This window comes from Cynara cardunculus, assembly GCF_001531365.2.
Source record: "Cynara cardunculus var. scolymus isolate 2C chromosome LG 12, CcrdV1, whole genome shotgun sequence".
NCBI classification, from domain to species: Eukaryota; Viridiplantae; Streptophyta; class Magnoliopsida; order Asterales; family Asteraceae; genus Cynara; species Cynara cardunculus.
The window spans coordinates 4,745,362-4,762,577 of record NC_037539.1 but is presented as its reverse complement, the minus strand read 5'-3'; the positions used below and the strand labels follow the sequence as shown (position 1 = coordinate 4,762,577).

The 17,216-nt window shown below is 33.4% G+C and overlaps 2 protein-coding genes across 2 annotated transcripts; one reads left to right on the top strand and one right to left on the bottom strand.

The window, feature by feature from the left end:
• The first annotated feature begins 1,703 nt into the window (after window positions 1–1,703).
• Window positions 1,704–4,876, top strand: LOC112523023 (ABC transporter G family member 21). Its single transcript, XM_025132447.1, has 5 exons — window positions 1,704–1,946; window positions 2,124–2,922; window positions 3,149–3,337; window positions 3,524–3,702; window positions 4,151–4,876. Exons 1-5 carry the CDS (start codon window positions 1,704–1,706, stop codon window positions 4,799–4,801), a joined length of 2,061 nt encoding a protein of 686 aa, XP_024988215.1. The 3' UTR covers window positions 4,802–4,876.
• Window positions 4,877–9,403: 4,527 nt separating this feature from the next.
• Window positions 9,404–14,399, bottom strand: LOC112523386 (phosphate transporter PHO1 homolog 1). The gene is made up of 13 exons (XM_025132974.1): window positions 14,178–14,399; window positions 13,694–14,000; window positions 13,144–13,537; window positions 12,827–12,875; window positions 12,646–12,717; window positions 12,351–12,480; window positions 11,213–11,333; window positions 10,867–11,116; window positions 10,618–10,767; window positions 10,295–10,447; window positions 9,848–10,126; window positions 9,596–9,732; window positions 9,404–9,494 (listed from the first exon to the last, which is right to left on the bottom strand). Exons 1-13 carry the CDS (start codon window positions 14,397–14,399, stop codon window positions 9,404–9,406), a joined length of 2,355 nt encoding a protein of 784 aa, XP_024988742.1.
• Between the last annotated feature and the right edge of the window lie 2,817 nt (window positions 14,400–17,216).

The following is a 17,216-nucleotide window of genomic DNA, read 5'->3' as shown; positions in this document are numbered from 1 at the left end:
AAGTTTCTCCATTAATGATGATTTTAAAATTATAAGAGTTTTCCATTAATTAAACTGCATCCATTCAACTTATCTTCAAACAAATAGTAATTAAAATTTCTATTTAATAACTTAAAATTAAATTCTAGTCCATGTATTCCAAGTATACATTTTCAATCCAATCTTAAATATGATAACAATCATATAATTCCACGGTTTATAATATCTTTGAAAGATTTGATAAACCTAAAATCAAACAATTTCTATGACTTAACTAAAATGTATATAGAATATTTTGAACGATTAGGAGAATTCTATAATAGTTTGAACTGTTAGTCAATGTTTAATAATCTCTTTTGGGTTGCAAAACGACAAACTCTGATTTATTCGGTGAACGGAATTGAATTAGTTTAATCACTGCATTTTCAATTAATTAATAAATATACTTATTAGAATGTTAAAAAAGAAGCATTAGAAATATGCTCAAGTAAAAGGACTTTCCTCAACATTTCAGTGGTTATTTTTTTATTAACCTGGATATCCAACCCGCTATGCGAGCCGATTAATCTCAGGAAGACCACCTGCTTTGCAGATAGCCCGGAGTCACCGCATTTGAACCTCCTGGCCACAAATTTTTTTTATTCCTCCTTGGATTTAAACCTGAAACCTCCAGGTACAAGCTCAAACCAATTAGGCACCACCTTTTTATTTTCATTAAAAAGAACACAAAGAATGCTCAATCTAAATTCATAATTTTGAAGGTCCTTATGATTAACATCCTACATACATATCACAATTCAGATTACAATAGAAATTCCATTGCTTCATAACGTTAAATTTTTAGTACTTATATATTTTCAGAAAATATATAGTATGTTAGTGTGAAATTTAAACCTTCAATTTGTTTAAAAATTAATCAAATCCAAACGGTTGATCAAGTAATTAGTGAAAACTCGTAAGTACGTATTTTATTTACATTTACTTTGTTAATCAATTAATTACGTTAAATTAAAATGTAAAGTTTTATTATACTGAGAGCAACTTCAATTTTTTGTTTTACCATCTTGCAAATCATTAATTTGTTTACTTTTTTAGTTAATATATCTATTAATACTTTATATATGAACTAATATACTTATTAAGTTTAGTAATTATTTTATTTTATTTCTTAAATTGTAATGTAAATCTAATTAATTTATTATGATGTAAAATGAAAATATCACAATAACAATAAATTTAACTAATTTTTAGAAGTGAATATATGATGTTCTTTTAATTAGTAATATAATAATTATTAAGATTTATGTGCAAATTTTTTATAACATATTTTAAAATTAAACAAACAATTACTTTTCCTACTATAATTTATTGCAATTAAAATTATAGTAAAGAGATATTATTATTTTTATTATTATTATCATAACTATAAAAAAATGTGTTTTTAATGTTAATATTTGTGATAAGAAACATAAAATGACATGTTCTTTATATTGTTGTTAGAGTTGGTCTCAGTGAAATTTAAAGTAAGAAACTATGATGCATCACCCCTGCCCCTGGCCTTAGACTCCTGTAGCCATCTGATGACTCATCCACATCACTTTTTTTCTCTTTAAATGCTCCCCCGTTTCTCCTTTTCCCTGCATGTGAACCTATCTACCTTTCTCATGCTCTAATCCCATTTTCACATAATATTTCTCTCTCTTCTCTTCCCTTTGTATATTAACATGCCACTTCTCGAGCTTGAGCCCAGTATTTCTGGTGTTGCAGAAAGTCCAGCTGCTACTAGATCTCATGTTAACACAAAAATTATTATGGACAAGTCCACAGTTCATGCCGAGCCACCCAGGGAGTCGACGACTAAGAACATGGACCCTACCTTCGAATCTGGATCAGTTGCAAATCAAAATCAATCCACACCATCACAGCTGCCTTTTTTACGCGAATCTTTACGCCCGATTACACTCAAGGTACTATACAAAACACATATCTATAATTAGTTAATAGTCACACTTTCTGTTAATTAATTGCGCAAGCTTTACTAATGTTTTTGATTTATTAATGATGATTAAAGTTGGAAAATTTGCATAAGAAGATCGAAACTTTTGGTTAAATAATTGATAAGCTTTTGGTTTGTGAATTTGTAGTTTGAGGATTTGGCTTACACTATAAACTTGCAATCTGGAGATGACCATTGTTTTACTTCACCTGAATCAAAGAGAACCCGGACCCTTCTCAATGGAGTTAGTGGAGTAGTCCGACCAGGGGAATTACTAGCCATGCTTGGACCATCAGGGAGTGGAAAAACCACCTTACTAACTGCCCTTGGTGGTAGACTTCCCGGAAAGACTTCGGGCAGCATAACCTACAGTGGCCAGCCCTTCTCAAGCTCGGTGAAAAGAAAAATTGGATTTGTAACACAAGATGATGTATTATATCCACACCTCTCGGTTTTAGAAACTTTAACCTATGCTGCGCTGTTGAGGTTGCCTAAGAATTTGACCCTAGAAGAGAAAGTAGAGCAAGCTGAGCTGATCATAGTGGAACTCGGGCTAAGTAAGTGCCGTAATAGCATCGTGGGAGGGCCACTTATACGTGGGGTTTCAGGTGGGGAGAGAAAGCGGGTTAGTATTGGACAAGAGATGTTGGTGAACCCCAGCCTTTTGCTTTTGGATGAGCCCACATCTGGCCTGGACTCCACCACGGCTCTACGGCTAATGGCCACATTGAAAGGGTTGGCTCGTGGAGGGAGGAGTGTGGTGACCACGATCCATCAACCATCAAGTAGGTTGTATTGGATGTTTGATAAGGTCGTCGTGTTATCTGATGGCTTCCCGATTTACAGTGGGCAGGCTAGCCGGGTTATGGAGTATCTTGCTTCCATTGGGTATGTGCCCGGGTTTAACTTGATGAATCCTGCTGATTTTCTGCTTGATCTTGCCAATGGTACGCCAATGTTTTGTTCTCGTATTCTTCTTATTAAAACCAAAGATAAATATTAATATAATGCAACTGCAAATTGTAAAACTATGGTATTAATTCACTAAATAATTATTTGGTGTCAGTCCAGACCCTTAATTATTTAACTTTAACATTTAAAAATCTCTTAGCTTTTCTGATTCTTGAAACTTTACTCTTTGAGATATATCCATATAATTTTTATCTTTTACAGGTGTGGCTCCTTCTACAAACCCAGAGGATCATCAACAATATAATCAAGGTAGACCGGAAGATCGCAACTCAGTGAAACAGTTCCTAATATCTTCTTACAAGAAAACCCTTCACCCCCTCATTAAGGACGACATCCATAGAAATATCCATGACACAACTCGTGCTATTGGAGGACCAAAATCTTCAAGACGTAAGTTGATATCAACATCCTCTTTTCGTTAGTCATTTAATTTTTTCACAAGATTTAGGCCATGGAGGTGGTTAAGTATTGAAAAGTATAATAGAAAGGATTTGTGTTGTGATCTTAATAACTTTTGCTTGTAAAGGAAATATAGTTTGGTGCAAAGATAAATATATAAGTGGTGCGCAATTGCAGGTTGTGACAACATATGGACCACAAGTTGGTGGACACAATTTAAAGTGTTGTTCAAAAGAGGTCTGAGAGAGAGGAGGCACGAATCGTACTCGGGTTTACGAATCTTCCAAGTGATGTCTGTCTCAATCTTATCAGGTCTTCTGTGGTGGCATTCTGATACATCACACTTGCAAGATCAGGTACCACGATTGTCCTTTAATTTGTTGTTTTGCACCCCTGAAACTTGGTTTAATTTTGCTTATTAATTGTGGATCGATGATACCTATACATACTATGACCTTTATCACTTAATAGTTGTCTATTTTAGTTTAAGTTTATTATTCTATCTTCAAAATACGGTTGTAAATAATGGTTCATACATGTTTCATGAACTTCTAATTAATTTTTAATTAACAAGTTTTGAATACCCTTAAAAGAAATCATTGCATGAATGGCCGAAAGGGGTTTTCCATTTCCAAGTGTGGTTGTTTCTTCATCTAAAACATAATTCGTTGGACTTGATCTTCAAGATGAAAATTAATATATGCTTAGATCATTTCAGTTTGATGCTTAAATCGTCCCAATATATCAATATTAGTACTTTATATTGGTCTTGAAATACTTACTGATTGAGTATATGATATGCAGGTGGGACTTCTCTTCTTCTTTTCAATATTTTGGGGGTTTTACCCTCTATCCAATGCCATATTCACATTCCCTCAAGAGCGGCCAATGCTAACAAGAGAACGATCTTCTGCAATGTACCGTCTATCCTCTTATTACTTCGCTAGAATGGCAGGGGACTTGCCGATGGAACTCGTTCTCCCGACAGTTTATGTAACAATTACCTATTGGATGGGTGGCCTCAAACCTTCACTCACCACATTTGTGCTAACAGTTCTAATCATTCTTTTCAACGTGCTCGTGTCACAAGGACTTGGACTAGCCCTGGGAGCCATACTTATGGACCTAAAACAAGCAACCACCTTATCATCAGTGATCATGCTAGTATTTTTACTTGCAGGTGGTTACTATATTCAACAAATTCCATCATTCATCAGTTGGTTGAAATACATCTCATTTAGCCATTATTGTTTTAAGCTGTTAGTGGAAGTGCAATACAGCGAAAATGAGGTTTATAGGTGCGGGATAGGCACTGAGTGTAGGGTTGTAGATTTTCCAGGGATCAAGTATCTGGGTATCGGTCACTTGTGGTGGGATGTGGCCGCTTTGGGTGTAATGTTGGTTGGGTACAGGCTTCTGGCTTATGTAGCACTGAGGATGAGCAAATCTCACTAATTCATTAGCCTCGAATTCTACTTGTTTGTGTCAATAAATCCAAAAGTAATTAAGAGAAAAAGAAATGATAATATTTAATGGATTTGATGCATATAGTTAATTAGTAGTAGTCCAATTAATTTACTTGTAATTGTATATTGCTTTTATTCCAACTCGATTTCTACAGTTTTTATATCTTATGCATTAAAACTATTGATGCTGAAAGTGTGAGCTCGAGCTCACCTCCAAGGTGGATCACAAGCGGAGAGGGGGTTTTATGGGATTTCTAGGGCTTTTATTATTGATGTATCCTCTCAATATAACTACACTTATCTCCTTGTGTATCAAACATGCATAAACATCAACGTCTAGTGTAGCTAGGTTCTTTCACCGCCTCTATCTATGGTTTTTCCCATTTTGGATTTCCACGTAAATCTCATTAATGTTACCTAGTCTCTCCTTCTTTACTTTAAGTTGATGCATGCGTTTGATGGCTTCCATATATTACTGTTTGTAGATTAGATGCTTGCTTGACGTTATTGCATTAATTTGTTTAAATTTGATCAGTTTTAATGAGCTGTAGTTGCTACCGGGGATTAGATTTGTTATTTGGTTGCATTTGAAGCATTGTTGTGGCTCAATTATGATAACAAATGTACACACCCGTTTTTCATAACAGCAAAAAGAAACTACAAAAACCAAGAATAACCACAGTGAATGATTTTGAACAAGTACAATCTATGTAAGGGATGCTGACCCCCGTTTTGAAAACACGGACACAACAAAGACATGATATAATTAGTATAATTAAGCTCTTAGAACGTGGGATTAAATCCTTTAAACGACCCTTGAATGGAAAAGGTTTCGAACACTTCTGAGAAGCATGCTTCCAAGCTAATCAAATGGACAATGGACTTAATTGGCAAAGCAGAAGGGTCCATTTTTCTTATTGTAGTATGGGCTTTCATCCTAAACTTCATATGACGTCTACTTACCAAACTTTTTGAAAAACTACAAGTTTGATGGGCTATTTACTTCGAGATGCACATTTCAATAAAGCACCTAGTTGCCTGCATAAACTAAGTTCGAATCAAAATATAGATTTCAAGTACAACTAATTCATGTATTTGTATAACTTAAATCTAAGATCAGTTTTGATTATGCTTAATTTATACAGCAAACTGTGATTTTGGAACAGTTGCCCTATATATTATAAACTTTGTAGACTCACAAATAAATGGAAATTATATTTTCAACATGGTATCAGAGTATAGGATCTTACCTCGTGGGTTTCTTCCTCTTATGCATTGATTTCTAACCTCTCAAATGTCCTCTTTCTCCACTCTTCCTCTTCATACCAATGCCCAATTCATCAAACTTATGATTCCAAGTATCTGGTTTGGCTCCATGAATTCAAACCATCGCTTCATAGCCAAAAACTTCGGGGTATATCGATGGCACCATCAAAGAACCTCCCCCGACTATAACCAAAATCCACTGCCGACAATCAACCCCGTTCCACGCAACCCAATCCTGCTTATTGAAGAACAGTACGTTATCGATCAATCAATTGTTAGCGTACTCAACCACTCTCTCTTCAACGCTATTACCTGACTCACCATTGAATTCGACACCTCAAAAGCCATTTGTGACTTGAATACTCAAACCACTTTGCAGCTGAGATTTCTTTACTCAGAAACCATCGGGATAGTCTTCGAGTAAGTTTCTCCATTTTGCCTCAACTTTTTAGCAGCATCCCCTGCTGTGCGATTCCGTTTCCTCAATGATCTAGTGTTTTAGTTTTCTCATTCATCAATTCAACTTCGTTCTTAAAAAGTTAAACACATTGTTAGATAATTCATGCTTTTATATTTGATTTGAGATGATACCGGTGTTGGGATTTTACCATGCTAATTGATCTCACATAGGAAGGATAGGGAAATTTGGAGAGGCTTACAAGTCTAGCTCCATAAGCCTTATCAAATTGGACCAACTCCTTCTAACACATGGATTGGGCTTGGTGCTTGACACATATACATTAAATGGTCAAAGATAGGGCCTTGAGAACAACAGTGGCCGCACATTGTTTCTTTGGAACAACAGACTCTCGGCACCCGTGCCAACCGGCCTCTGTTCGTGGAAAATTTTGGAAAACTGCCAAAAGTATATATATTCTTGGTTTCCCTCCAAATTCACGTTCTCGTGCAAAAATGCGAATTAGATAGTTGTATCCTTTGAACAATCGCTCAGACTACGCACGAGTGGGGGCGAAATTCTGTTTAAGAACACTGCGTAGCATGCCTCTATCTGTTTACCGTTCAATCGTTGATTCTAAGTAAGTTTCTTACTTTACTTGATAAGAATTTGTTGTATAAACGTGTATGCATTAACATATACACAAGTTCGTGAAAATTCCGGTGCGATAACATTGGTTCTAACAACCGGCATTCATCTCTTAGCTTCGTTTGCTTTGAATTCTTACAAGTTGTAATTGAACACACAATAGATTACATCAATTAAGTTATTTTTTTGCTTAATTTGAAAATATTAGATTGAGTTTTGGATAAATTCTTTTTCTTAGGACTTGTATCTGTTTCTTTTCGAGTGTTGGGACTATGAATGTTAAAGTTATTAGTTGCTACTTTTTCCAAATTTTCAATTATTTAAAATAAAAACATATCATTAAATGAATGAACCTTTCATTTACTTTTTATATATAAATTACACATAGAGAAAAGTACAATAAAAACCAATGAACTTTCTTGTTTGGAATGATTAAGTCCTTGAACTTTTTTTTGGAACAAATAAGTCCTTGAACATTCCAAAACATGTTAAATAAGTCATTGGATAATTTTTTAGAACAAATAAGTCCTTGGACATTCCAAAATATGTTAAATAAGTCATTGAACATTCCAAAAAATGTTAAATAAGTCCTTGGATAATTTTTGGAACAAATAAGTTCTTGAACAATCCAAAACATGTTAAATAACTTCTTGAACTTTTATAAAACATGTTAGATACATTCTTATGACTTGTACAACTAGTTAAAGTGGTAAAATAGTGAAAAAAATCCAGAAAAAACCCAATGAACATTCATATTTTGAACGATTAAGCCCCTAAATATTTTTTGAACCAAAAAGTATTTAGATCTATAAAATTAAACAAATATAACAAAAAAGTACTTACATTTAAAAAAGATTTTTATAAATTTTATTTTAATTAAAATATAAATATATTTTGTCGGTGATTTTTCAAACAAAAAAAATAATTATTATTAAATTTATTTTAATTAATATATATATATATATATATATATATATCGTGTATGTGATTTTTTAAATTAAAAAAAATTAAAAAGATTACTGGTGAAATTTATTTTAATTAAAAATAATATATTTTATAATTTTTTTATTTTTTTAGTTTAAAAAATCACTGACAAAATATATTTCCGGATTTTTTTCACTATTTTACCACTTTATCGTTCAAAATATGAATGTTCATTGAGGTTTTTTCCGGATTTTTTTCTCACTATTTTACCACTTTAACTAGTTGTACAAGTCATAAGAATGTATCCAACATATTTTAAATCTTTATATCTATAAATATATAATCTATATATCAATAATCTATAAGTAAGAACCAAAAGACATGATATGACACAATGTAGATTGAAAATTCCAAAATATTGAATTGTAATTAACTTTGTCCATCTCATATTGATAAAAAGATGATATGTTGAAACATTGGAGGTGATTATATAAAGAAAAGGATGACAACTTTTTCTTTACATGGTTTTTTATTTATGATTACCTTAATTCATTTTGGATTAAATAGTTAATTTTAGTTACAATTTCTATTTTGTTTTACAATTAATACGAAATGCTTATTTCATTTGTTTTGTTTATCTTATATATTTGTATATATGAAAATAAGAACCAAGAGAAATGAAATGACACAATATGGATTGGGAATTCTAAAATATTGAATTATGATTAGCTTTGTCTATCCATTAATATAATCTTTATCTTTATATATATGTGTGTGTGTAGGGTCCGGTAAATGAAATTTAAATTTATATATATCAATTGAAAAGGTTGCTGGTAACAAATTATAGACCAGGAACAAAGTAAATTGAAGTGGAAAGTGTAATGAATTGCTAGAGCTGCCTTAATGGTACGTACGTCAAGTGGGAGAAGCACTCACCCCCCTTGATCTATTTGGATGAGATATAATCCCATTTCACGGGTAAATGTTATGACAGGCATCGACATTTTTAAGTGGGTACCAGTTACTTCCTTCATCTGTCTATTCAAATGATTTCGAAGAACAACAAAATCATCCCTTTAATTAAATGCATGAGTTCATGAAAAAATAAACATAACAAAAGAAATTCTAATATTAATAATAGGCCCAAAAAAGCAGTACAGTTTCATTAAATGGAGAAAGAAAATTGTGTACAAATATGAATCATGTGCACAATTAACTGACCACAAGGAAGGAAGTTGAAGAAGAACAAAATACATCAACACAGAGGTTTCCTTGTGAACCATTGGTCTAAGAATCCTATTCTACCATCAACTCTTGTTGAGAATTTGCATATATATATATATATATATATATATATCAATCTTGCTCATCCACTTCATGGAATGGAAGCGGTACCATCTTTACTGCTCGAAACTTGCCGGCATTATTCAGATGCTCATTCTCCAACCTGCAGGCAGGACCATTCAAAAGTCGATATCATGAACTCTGTTTATTCTTATCAAGTCAAATGCTCTCCAACTCCTAATTGATTGTACGTATTTTTTTTACCTGTAGAAATTCCACTGGCCTCTTCTAATGACTTCAAGGGCTGCTAAAAATAGCCCTGTCAATCTGTAATCAATGCTCCCAAATTTGTAATGTAGGACAGTTTGTAACCAAGCTAGCCTCAGAACAAGATTCAATCCCTGCAAAAACAATTGTAACAAGATAATTGAGTTCAAAATTTCATCAATTTTTTTATACAACTTTTTATATGGATCACTTCAATCAAGATTTGTAGGCAAATATTTATGTATATACCATGGAGAAGAAGTAAATGAATTTGCGGCGTAGAATCAACTCGTTTCTTAACCAAGGGTTCTTGGAGTTGATCTGTAGCAAACCCCAATCCTTTACAAAGTCCCAGTACAATTGATACACAGTTGCGATGCTCGACATTATGACTACCAAGCATAGCCATCCGACACTCCTTTCTTTTTCATATGCCACTTTTGCTCCTGCAGCTAACATTGCAGATACGTACTTCCCCAAATTTATCAAATGGCCTGTGTCGCCTTCATCAAGCCACCTCCGAGCACACTACACAACAATTGATACTTATGTCTATTACTATAGATCTTTATAACTATTTTAAAAACTGAATTAAAACAGGATATCAGCAGAGTACTGCTAATATAAAGTCATAAATCATATATAAATTAATAGTATCTTTTACAAACAAAAGTAAAAAACAGATTTTAGCCAAACCTGCACAGCTCTCCAGTAATAAGGCAAAAAGGAAACTGCGTATGCGAGATCTCTATAATTTTTGGTGCGAACACAATATCCGTAGTCTTCAGTTTTGTAACTTCCAGTTATGTAGTAGCATGCTACATATTCGAGGTTTCTGAGCATCGGCACCTGTTTCCCGAAAACCAATCTTTAATTAACATTTTGTTGGGACATGATGTATAAAAAGATTCAATGATATCTGAAGTTGAGTGTGGTTTTAACATCATCAAGCATGTAGCTTTAATGGCAGCTGGATTCACAGATCGACTAATCTAAATGGAAAGTAGTGTTTTAATTACCTGGCTACAAAGTTGATCAGCCATGAAGAAATCCAGCATGACAACCTTGTAAAGAGGTGATAGGATGATGTTTCTTAGTACGCTAAGCAGACGATAACGGCTTGACTTGTAAATGATGTTGACGGGACACACAAGCAATACCAAGAAAACCTGTAAAATTAACGCATTAATTTCAGAATCTTTAAGATCATGGAATAAGGTTGATGAATTAGGGGAATTGACTAGATAAATATATTATTAGGTGATTACCAATAACAGAAGGCCAGGGATGGAATCAACTTGAGAATAGGAATATCCTTTGTCCATCAGTGAAAGATGAACAAACAGGACACCAACTACAGCCGTCATCGACATGGTACAGATCAAGAACACATCTCTATACTTGAGTTCTTGCGTTGGTGATAGCTCAAAGATAAAGCTATAATTTATACGTGTCTTTCTCCACATGAAGATGTTGCATCCGTACAGGAAAAAGTGCAAAAATAACAGGCTGAACATGCTGCAAAACCAAGACTAAAACTGTCATCCTGATCATCAACGCTATTTCGTTAGCTTTTTGATATTAATTAATGTATAAAATGATGTACGTACGTACCTAAGAAGAGGGTACACAGTTTCCATGTATATTGTATTAGTTTGTGGTCTATATGTTCCGGTGGTATGAGCCATGATGACATACCCAACAAAGAGCGCAATGAAACATCCCGTAAATAGCCCTATATAAAAACCATAAACTAACATTAAAAATTATTCTTATCTAGCTACTTCTAAATGCTCGATTATGTTCAAATGAACCTTAACCTCTAATGTCTTGCCGCCTAATGTGCAGTGTATCTTGCAACTAACAGACAAACAAATTAACGTTTTCGTGCTTCTACAAACACTTGGTGCTGAGAAAGATCACACTTTTAATTGATGTACCAGAAATCTATGCTGTGTTGGTTTTCCACACAAGGTTTAGTGGCAACCAAAAAAGCCAAGTACGACATTGGGGAAATCCAGAAATGCCGCCTTTATCTTTGTAGGGTCAAATTAAAGATATATATATGGTCAATCGCCTGTTATTAGTTTTATTATATATTATATAAATCTAGCTTGTAATCGCTCTATTCAAGCCACCTTTAGCTAGAAAAGTGGATCTATATCTTTGACTACCCAACTCCTGTTAAATACTATTCTTTAGTAAACAAGAGACGATGATGCTAATTATATAGACATATATAAGAAATCTGAAAAAGAATAATCAAATTAATCTAGCAAAGGAAACAATATAAATGTAAACTAGAAAGTGTTAGATATGAATTTGGAGTTGGGTAAGTGTGTTAAAGATGATCCTTATAGGTGAATTGGTGAGTATCAACTTAATTGTTGGTCCAATTAGTTACATATCTCAAATCATACACACACATTATATATATATATATATATATATACACACATGTGTGTGTGTAGTTATAAGTTTAAATTACTAAACCCTGCGGTAAATATATGTACAAGGGCTATTCTTTAAACAAAATCGTTGAGTATCAATTCAATCATGAGTAGGAAGGTATATGCCACATAAATGCGCACTAATGGAAAGATGATTTGGAAAATGTGTTATTCAGGTTTTTATATATTATCTTGAAATTCTTAATCCTTTAATTCTTAGTGGCCAATTATTTACTTATAAAGTCTATGTTGATCATCATTTCTTTTTTTCAAAAACCGAAAAGAACGAAAAAGAAACACACCTATGAAAAAGGTGACAGCATGAGACTCTTTGCGCTGAGTCGGTTTCAAGTATTTCATTGCCTTCCTTCGGTTATCTTCTGCAAAGTGTTTCACAAAAGTATCCTCAACTTCATCTGCCAACTTCATAGTCTGCCGTACACATAAATTATCTTGATGTCAGGTGAAATGAAGCCACTTCATTTGTGTCTGAATTTAATCACAGATGGGAGATCTGCTACTCGATGGCAATCATCTCTTGGACATGAGGCACTAATAAATTTACTAAAATTGATTATTTTCCTTTTTCCACCTTACCTTGTTTGAACTGTTGAAGTAGGAGCTCTCGACAACTTTAAGATAAATTGGAAGAACTTGTTTATTTGTGACCTGAGAAAAGCACCGACAACATAAGGTGGCCAATCCAATCTAGTTAGCAAGAGAAAAATATAAAGATTTTATCGATCAACTTGCAAATCAAAGCCACGCGATGTCTTACTTTGTCGAATTTCTTTAAAATCTTCGCAAAGGCAAGCATGTTTAAATTCCTGCAAATAATCAATTGTTAATTAATGTCAATGAGTTTTTAGATTGTTTACAATGAAAGAAGATTCTGTCTCATCTCTGTGATATTAATGTATTTCAGTAGAGAATGTAATATTGCTAATTAAAGTCAAATGTTTGGTTGTCATGGACATCTTTTAGGAGTAGGATAGGGACAATTAAAGGAAGATTTGGACCTCTAAATAACTACATGATGGCTCAAGAATGATAAATTCGTCAAGAAAGAATAATGTAGCAAAACCAAAACAATACCTGTAAGTTTTGAGATAGCCCAATCCTTTATAGAGTTCAATGACAGCTCCTCGAATCATTTTTTCCGCATGATGGAGCTTTGTTTTATTAATCTGAAGCTTTCTTCCCTGAGCATTATGTTTTTTGGACGACTGATTGATCAAATCTTCCCAAAGTAAATAAGAGAATGCGCGAGTCGGGTTGGTTAGAGGAATGCGGATTTTCAAGTTTTTCCCATGGCTGTTAATAATACAACCCGAGAGACGTTCCTCTTCCTTTTTGGCTCTTCTCATTTTCCCAGCTTCTTCTGATCCTGGTGAGTCATCAGATTGCGTACCATTTTGGTCCAGCTCTTCTTCTATGTTACCCTCTTCCTGCAAATCTTGGTCTGTAATCCCCCTATTCGATTCTTCATCTGTGCCCAGATAAAAGAAAAAATTAATACCTATTGATTTGATGACCAAAATCAAAAATAAAATGAAATGGCGTCATAAAAGGTGGAATATTTTCTCTTTTTTGTTTTCTTGATTTAATATACCACATTGACCATTTTAAGATTTTACTTCCGTACCACACGAAATGGTGCCCGATAAAAAGTCCTCATCCTTGGAGTCGTGGTGCGATGAATTGGTTTTATTTTTGTGCTGCTCTTTTAGTGCGGTTTTCAGCTCTATCAGAATATGTAATTGTTTCCCGAGACACTCCCCTCTATCGAGGAACTCCTTCTCTTTCTTTCTGTAGAATTCATTCACTTTGTTAAGTTGAAGATCCAAAAGGGCGAAGAATTCACTAGCTGCTTCAGTACCATCAAACTGCTCTAACAATTCTGTTTGGTATAGAACTCCCTTACTAGCTGTTGATGCAAGTTTACTGTGAACCTGGTACCAGATAAACCAAACCATGCACATTAGGAAAGCCATACATATATTTAAACCAAGTAGCTAGCCATGGGCTCAGGCCGGCCCAACCTCAGGGAGCAACCCTGGGATGAAGATACACATATAGTTCAAAGTTTAGCCAGTAACTAAAAGATAAGACTCAGAAAGAGTGTGTACATGAATGACTTCACGTTCTCTACATTGGTTTCCAAATAAGGAAAGTTTCTGTATAGAGGAGACGAGGGTGTTGCTTAAAGAGCTTTTTTGTTTTGGTTTAGAAGGAGAAGTGTAGTCACAGTGAATTTTCTTGATATCTTTCTTGAGTTGCCAATAATCGACGAAGGCTTCTTTCCATTCTGGGACTAGCTGACCCTCAAACTGCTTAGAGAATTTCACCATCTTCGATCGATCTAATAGCTTTTTTAACCCAACTCAAAGAGCTATCTAAGTGAGAGTTTAAGCTCTTGTGAGTTGAGATGAGATGAGTGTCTAATTGAAGCCTATGAACACATTATTTATGGACAAATGAAAATGGTGTAATGAAAAAGGGGCAACTTTGAATGATGTGGCTCGTACCGATTCTCAGGTGCAGCACATTCTAAAATATCCTGTGTTCTTTTTTTTCTTTTATCCTATGCTGCCTTCCACTTGGTATTAGGGCCTATGTTTACGGTGGATGTTCACCGGAAAATTAGCAACTTTCAAGTATGATGTGCTGATGCTTGGCCAAGATATGCCCTCATGGAAAGTTGGAATTTCATGAAGGCATAAGAGTACATATGTAATTAACAATCTTAATTGATGCCCCTATCTTCACAAATCCATCGGTCTACCCTTCAATAGCATTCGTGTACTTAATTAATCCTATGTAATATCCATGTTCCGGAATAGGAACTAATACGCCTATTTGGATATTTTTCTAGACGTTCAAGAATTCTTATTTAATTTGTAACTGTTTCAAATTGTCTAGTCTTTGTCTTTATAGGGGAGTCGTTGGGTGGTTTCTCCAATTTCTTTTTTGTTCTCCGCTTTTTGTCTATCTTTTATCCGTTAATTCTTAATATATTTGTTCGTTTCTTCAAATATGCAACAACAAAAAAAGTTACTCCCTCCACATCATATATATCATATCATTATCATGGAGAATGCAGCCATCATATATGTGTACATATATAGTTAATATAAATTATACTAAAATACTTGGGGACGAAATTAATTGAGAAGTCTCGTGCGTTAATTAAATCAAAACCAATAGAACATGTGATTAGTTTGTTTAAATAAGAGAATAAACATTCAATTTTGGCTTGAAGGTAGATAGTTAATTGAAACATCTTAGGGGTCGTTTACCAATTTTTACCAAGTGTTGTTCGGGTAATAGTGCTGACCTGAGTAAGTGGTGTCTCATGTAAGAGTGTTTACCAAATGTTTTTAATAAGTGCTTATCAACAATTAAATGATCATTATAACCCTATTTTGTAATTATATGTTGAATAATATGTAATTATTTTTGTTATTAATAATTTAATGGAAGAAAAAAACAAAATGCATACTTTAAATACGGAAATGTTGGGAGATCAAACTAACCGTTCTTGTTTTAACTCACAAAAAACCATGTTTTATGACCCGCTAGGTATCACGTAGCAACACCGCGCACGTGTTGTGCGATGAGTATAAATATTCTTTTAGTTTACTTTTGTTTTTATTTACCTTGCTTTTTTGCAATATGTATAAAAGAAATCAATCAATACATATGTATAATAAATATATCAATCAATATTAGTATATCATCAATATATATATATAAGAGAGGACTCACGTGAAATCAACATGTTTTGTAAGTCTTGTGAGACTACATTTTTACACATAAAACTTCACAGTAAAACTTTGTGAAGGTAAAAAAATATGAGCTATCACAGCAAAAAACATTGTTAAGGTTACCTTCATAGCAAAAAGACTGTGAAGGTTACCTTCACAGCATAAAAAAGTGGTTTCATGGGTCTCACGAAAACAACATGATCTCACATAATCCCTAGTATATATAGGGTTGGGTTCACGTAAGACCGCAAAATATATACACTTGACAGTCCAAATCGAAATATTATGAGGTTAAAAAAAACTACAAACCTGCACATCAAAATACCTATATTGCTATTTATCTTTCATTTTTAAATCAAAATTCTCATTTAATAAACCAACTTTTCATTTTTTTTCTAAATATAATTCATTATTGAATTTATACTTACAATAATCATTTTATTTACGAGTTTCTATCTTTAACAATCAATATAATTAAAAATTATGTTATTTATTATTTTTTGTAACTTTTAGACTAGTCTATTTATTTATCTTTTAGACAGGGCAAGTATAGAAAGCAAAAATCTGACTAGGTAAGCATAAATTTGATGTTGGTTGCGTAAGATCTCATTCAACATTTCGGTCAGATCTCGGTCAAATTTGTGACTTGGTAAACACACTGATTGTTGATCGAGTTAGCCTGGTCAGCAACTAACCAGCCCCTTAATGTATATATGTATGAGACTTAAAATTTAAATTCTTATAGATTTATGGCGCAACATATGGCATCCTTTATGATCACTCATGTTCGAATTTTAATTTTGTAAGAGTTTCAAATGCTTCGATACTTTGCAATTTATAAAGATCCAAAGTGGCTAGGAGATTAATAATCTTAACAATTAATCAGATAACATATTTAACTTCATTTCAAAATAATTAGTTAATAACTTGTTCATAATACCACATGTTAATAATACCACATGTTACGAGTTTATGCTATTATGGATTCAAATTTCTCTACGGGTTACTTGGCAGATTACCCATTATGCATTAATTAGTAAATGTTATATAAGATTTTGGATGTATTTACAATGATCGACAACAACCTTGTTCTCCAAAGAGTTGATGCATTATTTGAAGGAGAAAAGGAATAGGTTACTATGAATTGAAAAGGTGCCCAACCAATAATTAATTAGTAGCCAAGATTTTTTGGTTAAGCCATGATCATAGGCCATAGCAAAGATTAAAGCTTGCTCCTGATTCGACCACATTGAATTCCACTTGTATACAACCAAAAGTTTGCCATGAAATTGAACTTCTTTTCATAAGAGGATGGCCCACTATAATATATTTTTGGCATGCATGGTATAAGTTCGTTTTTATGAATTGCATCAACAATCATTTTATTATTATTGGTAACTA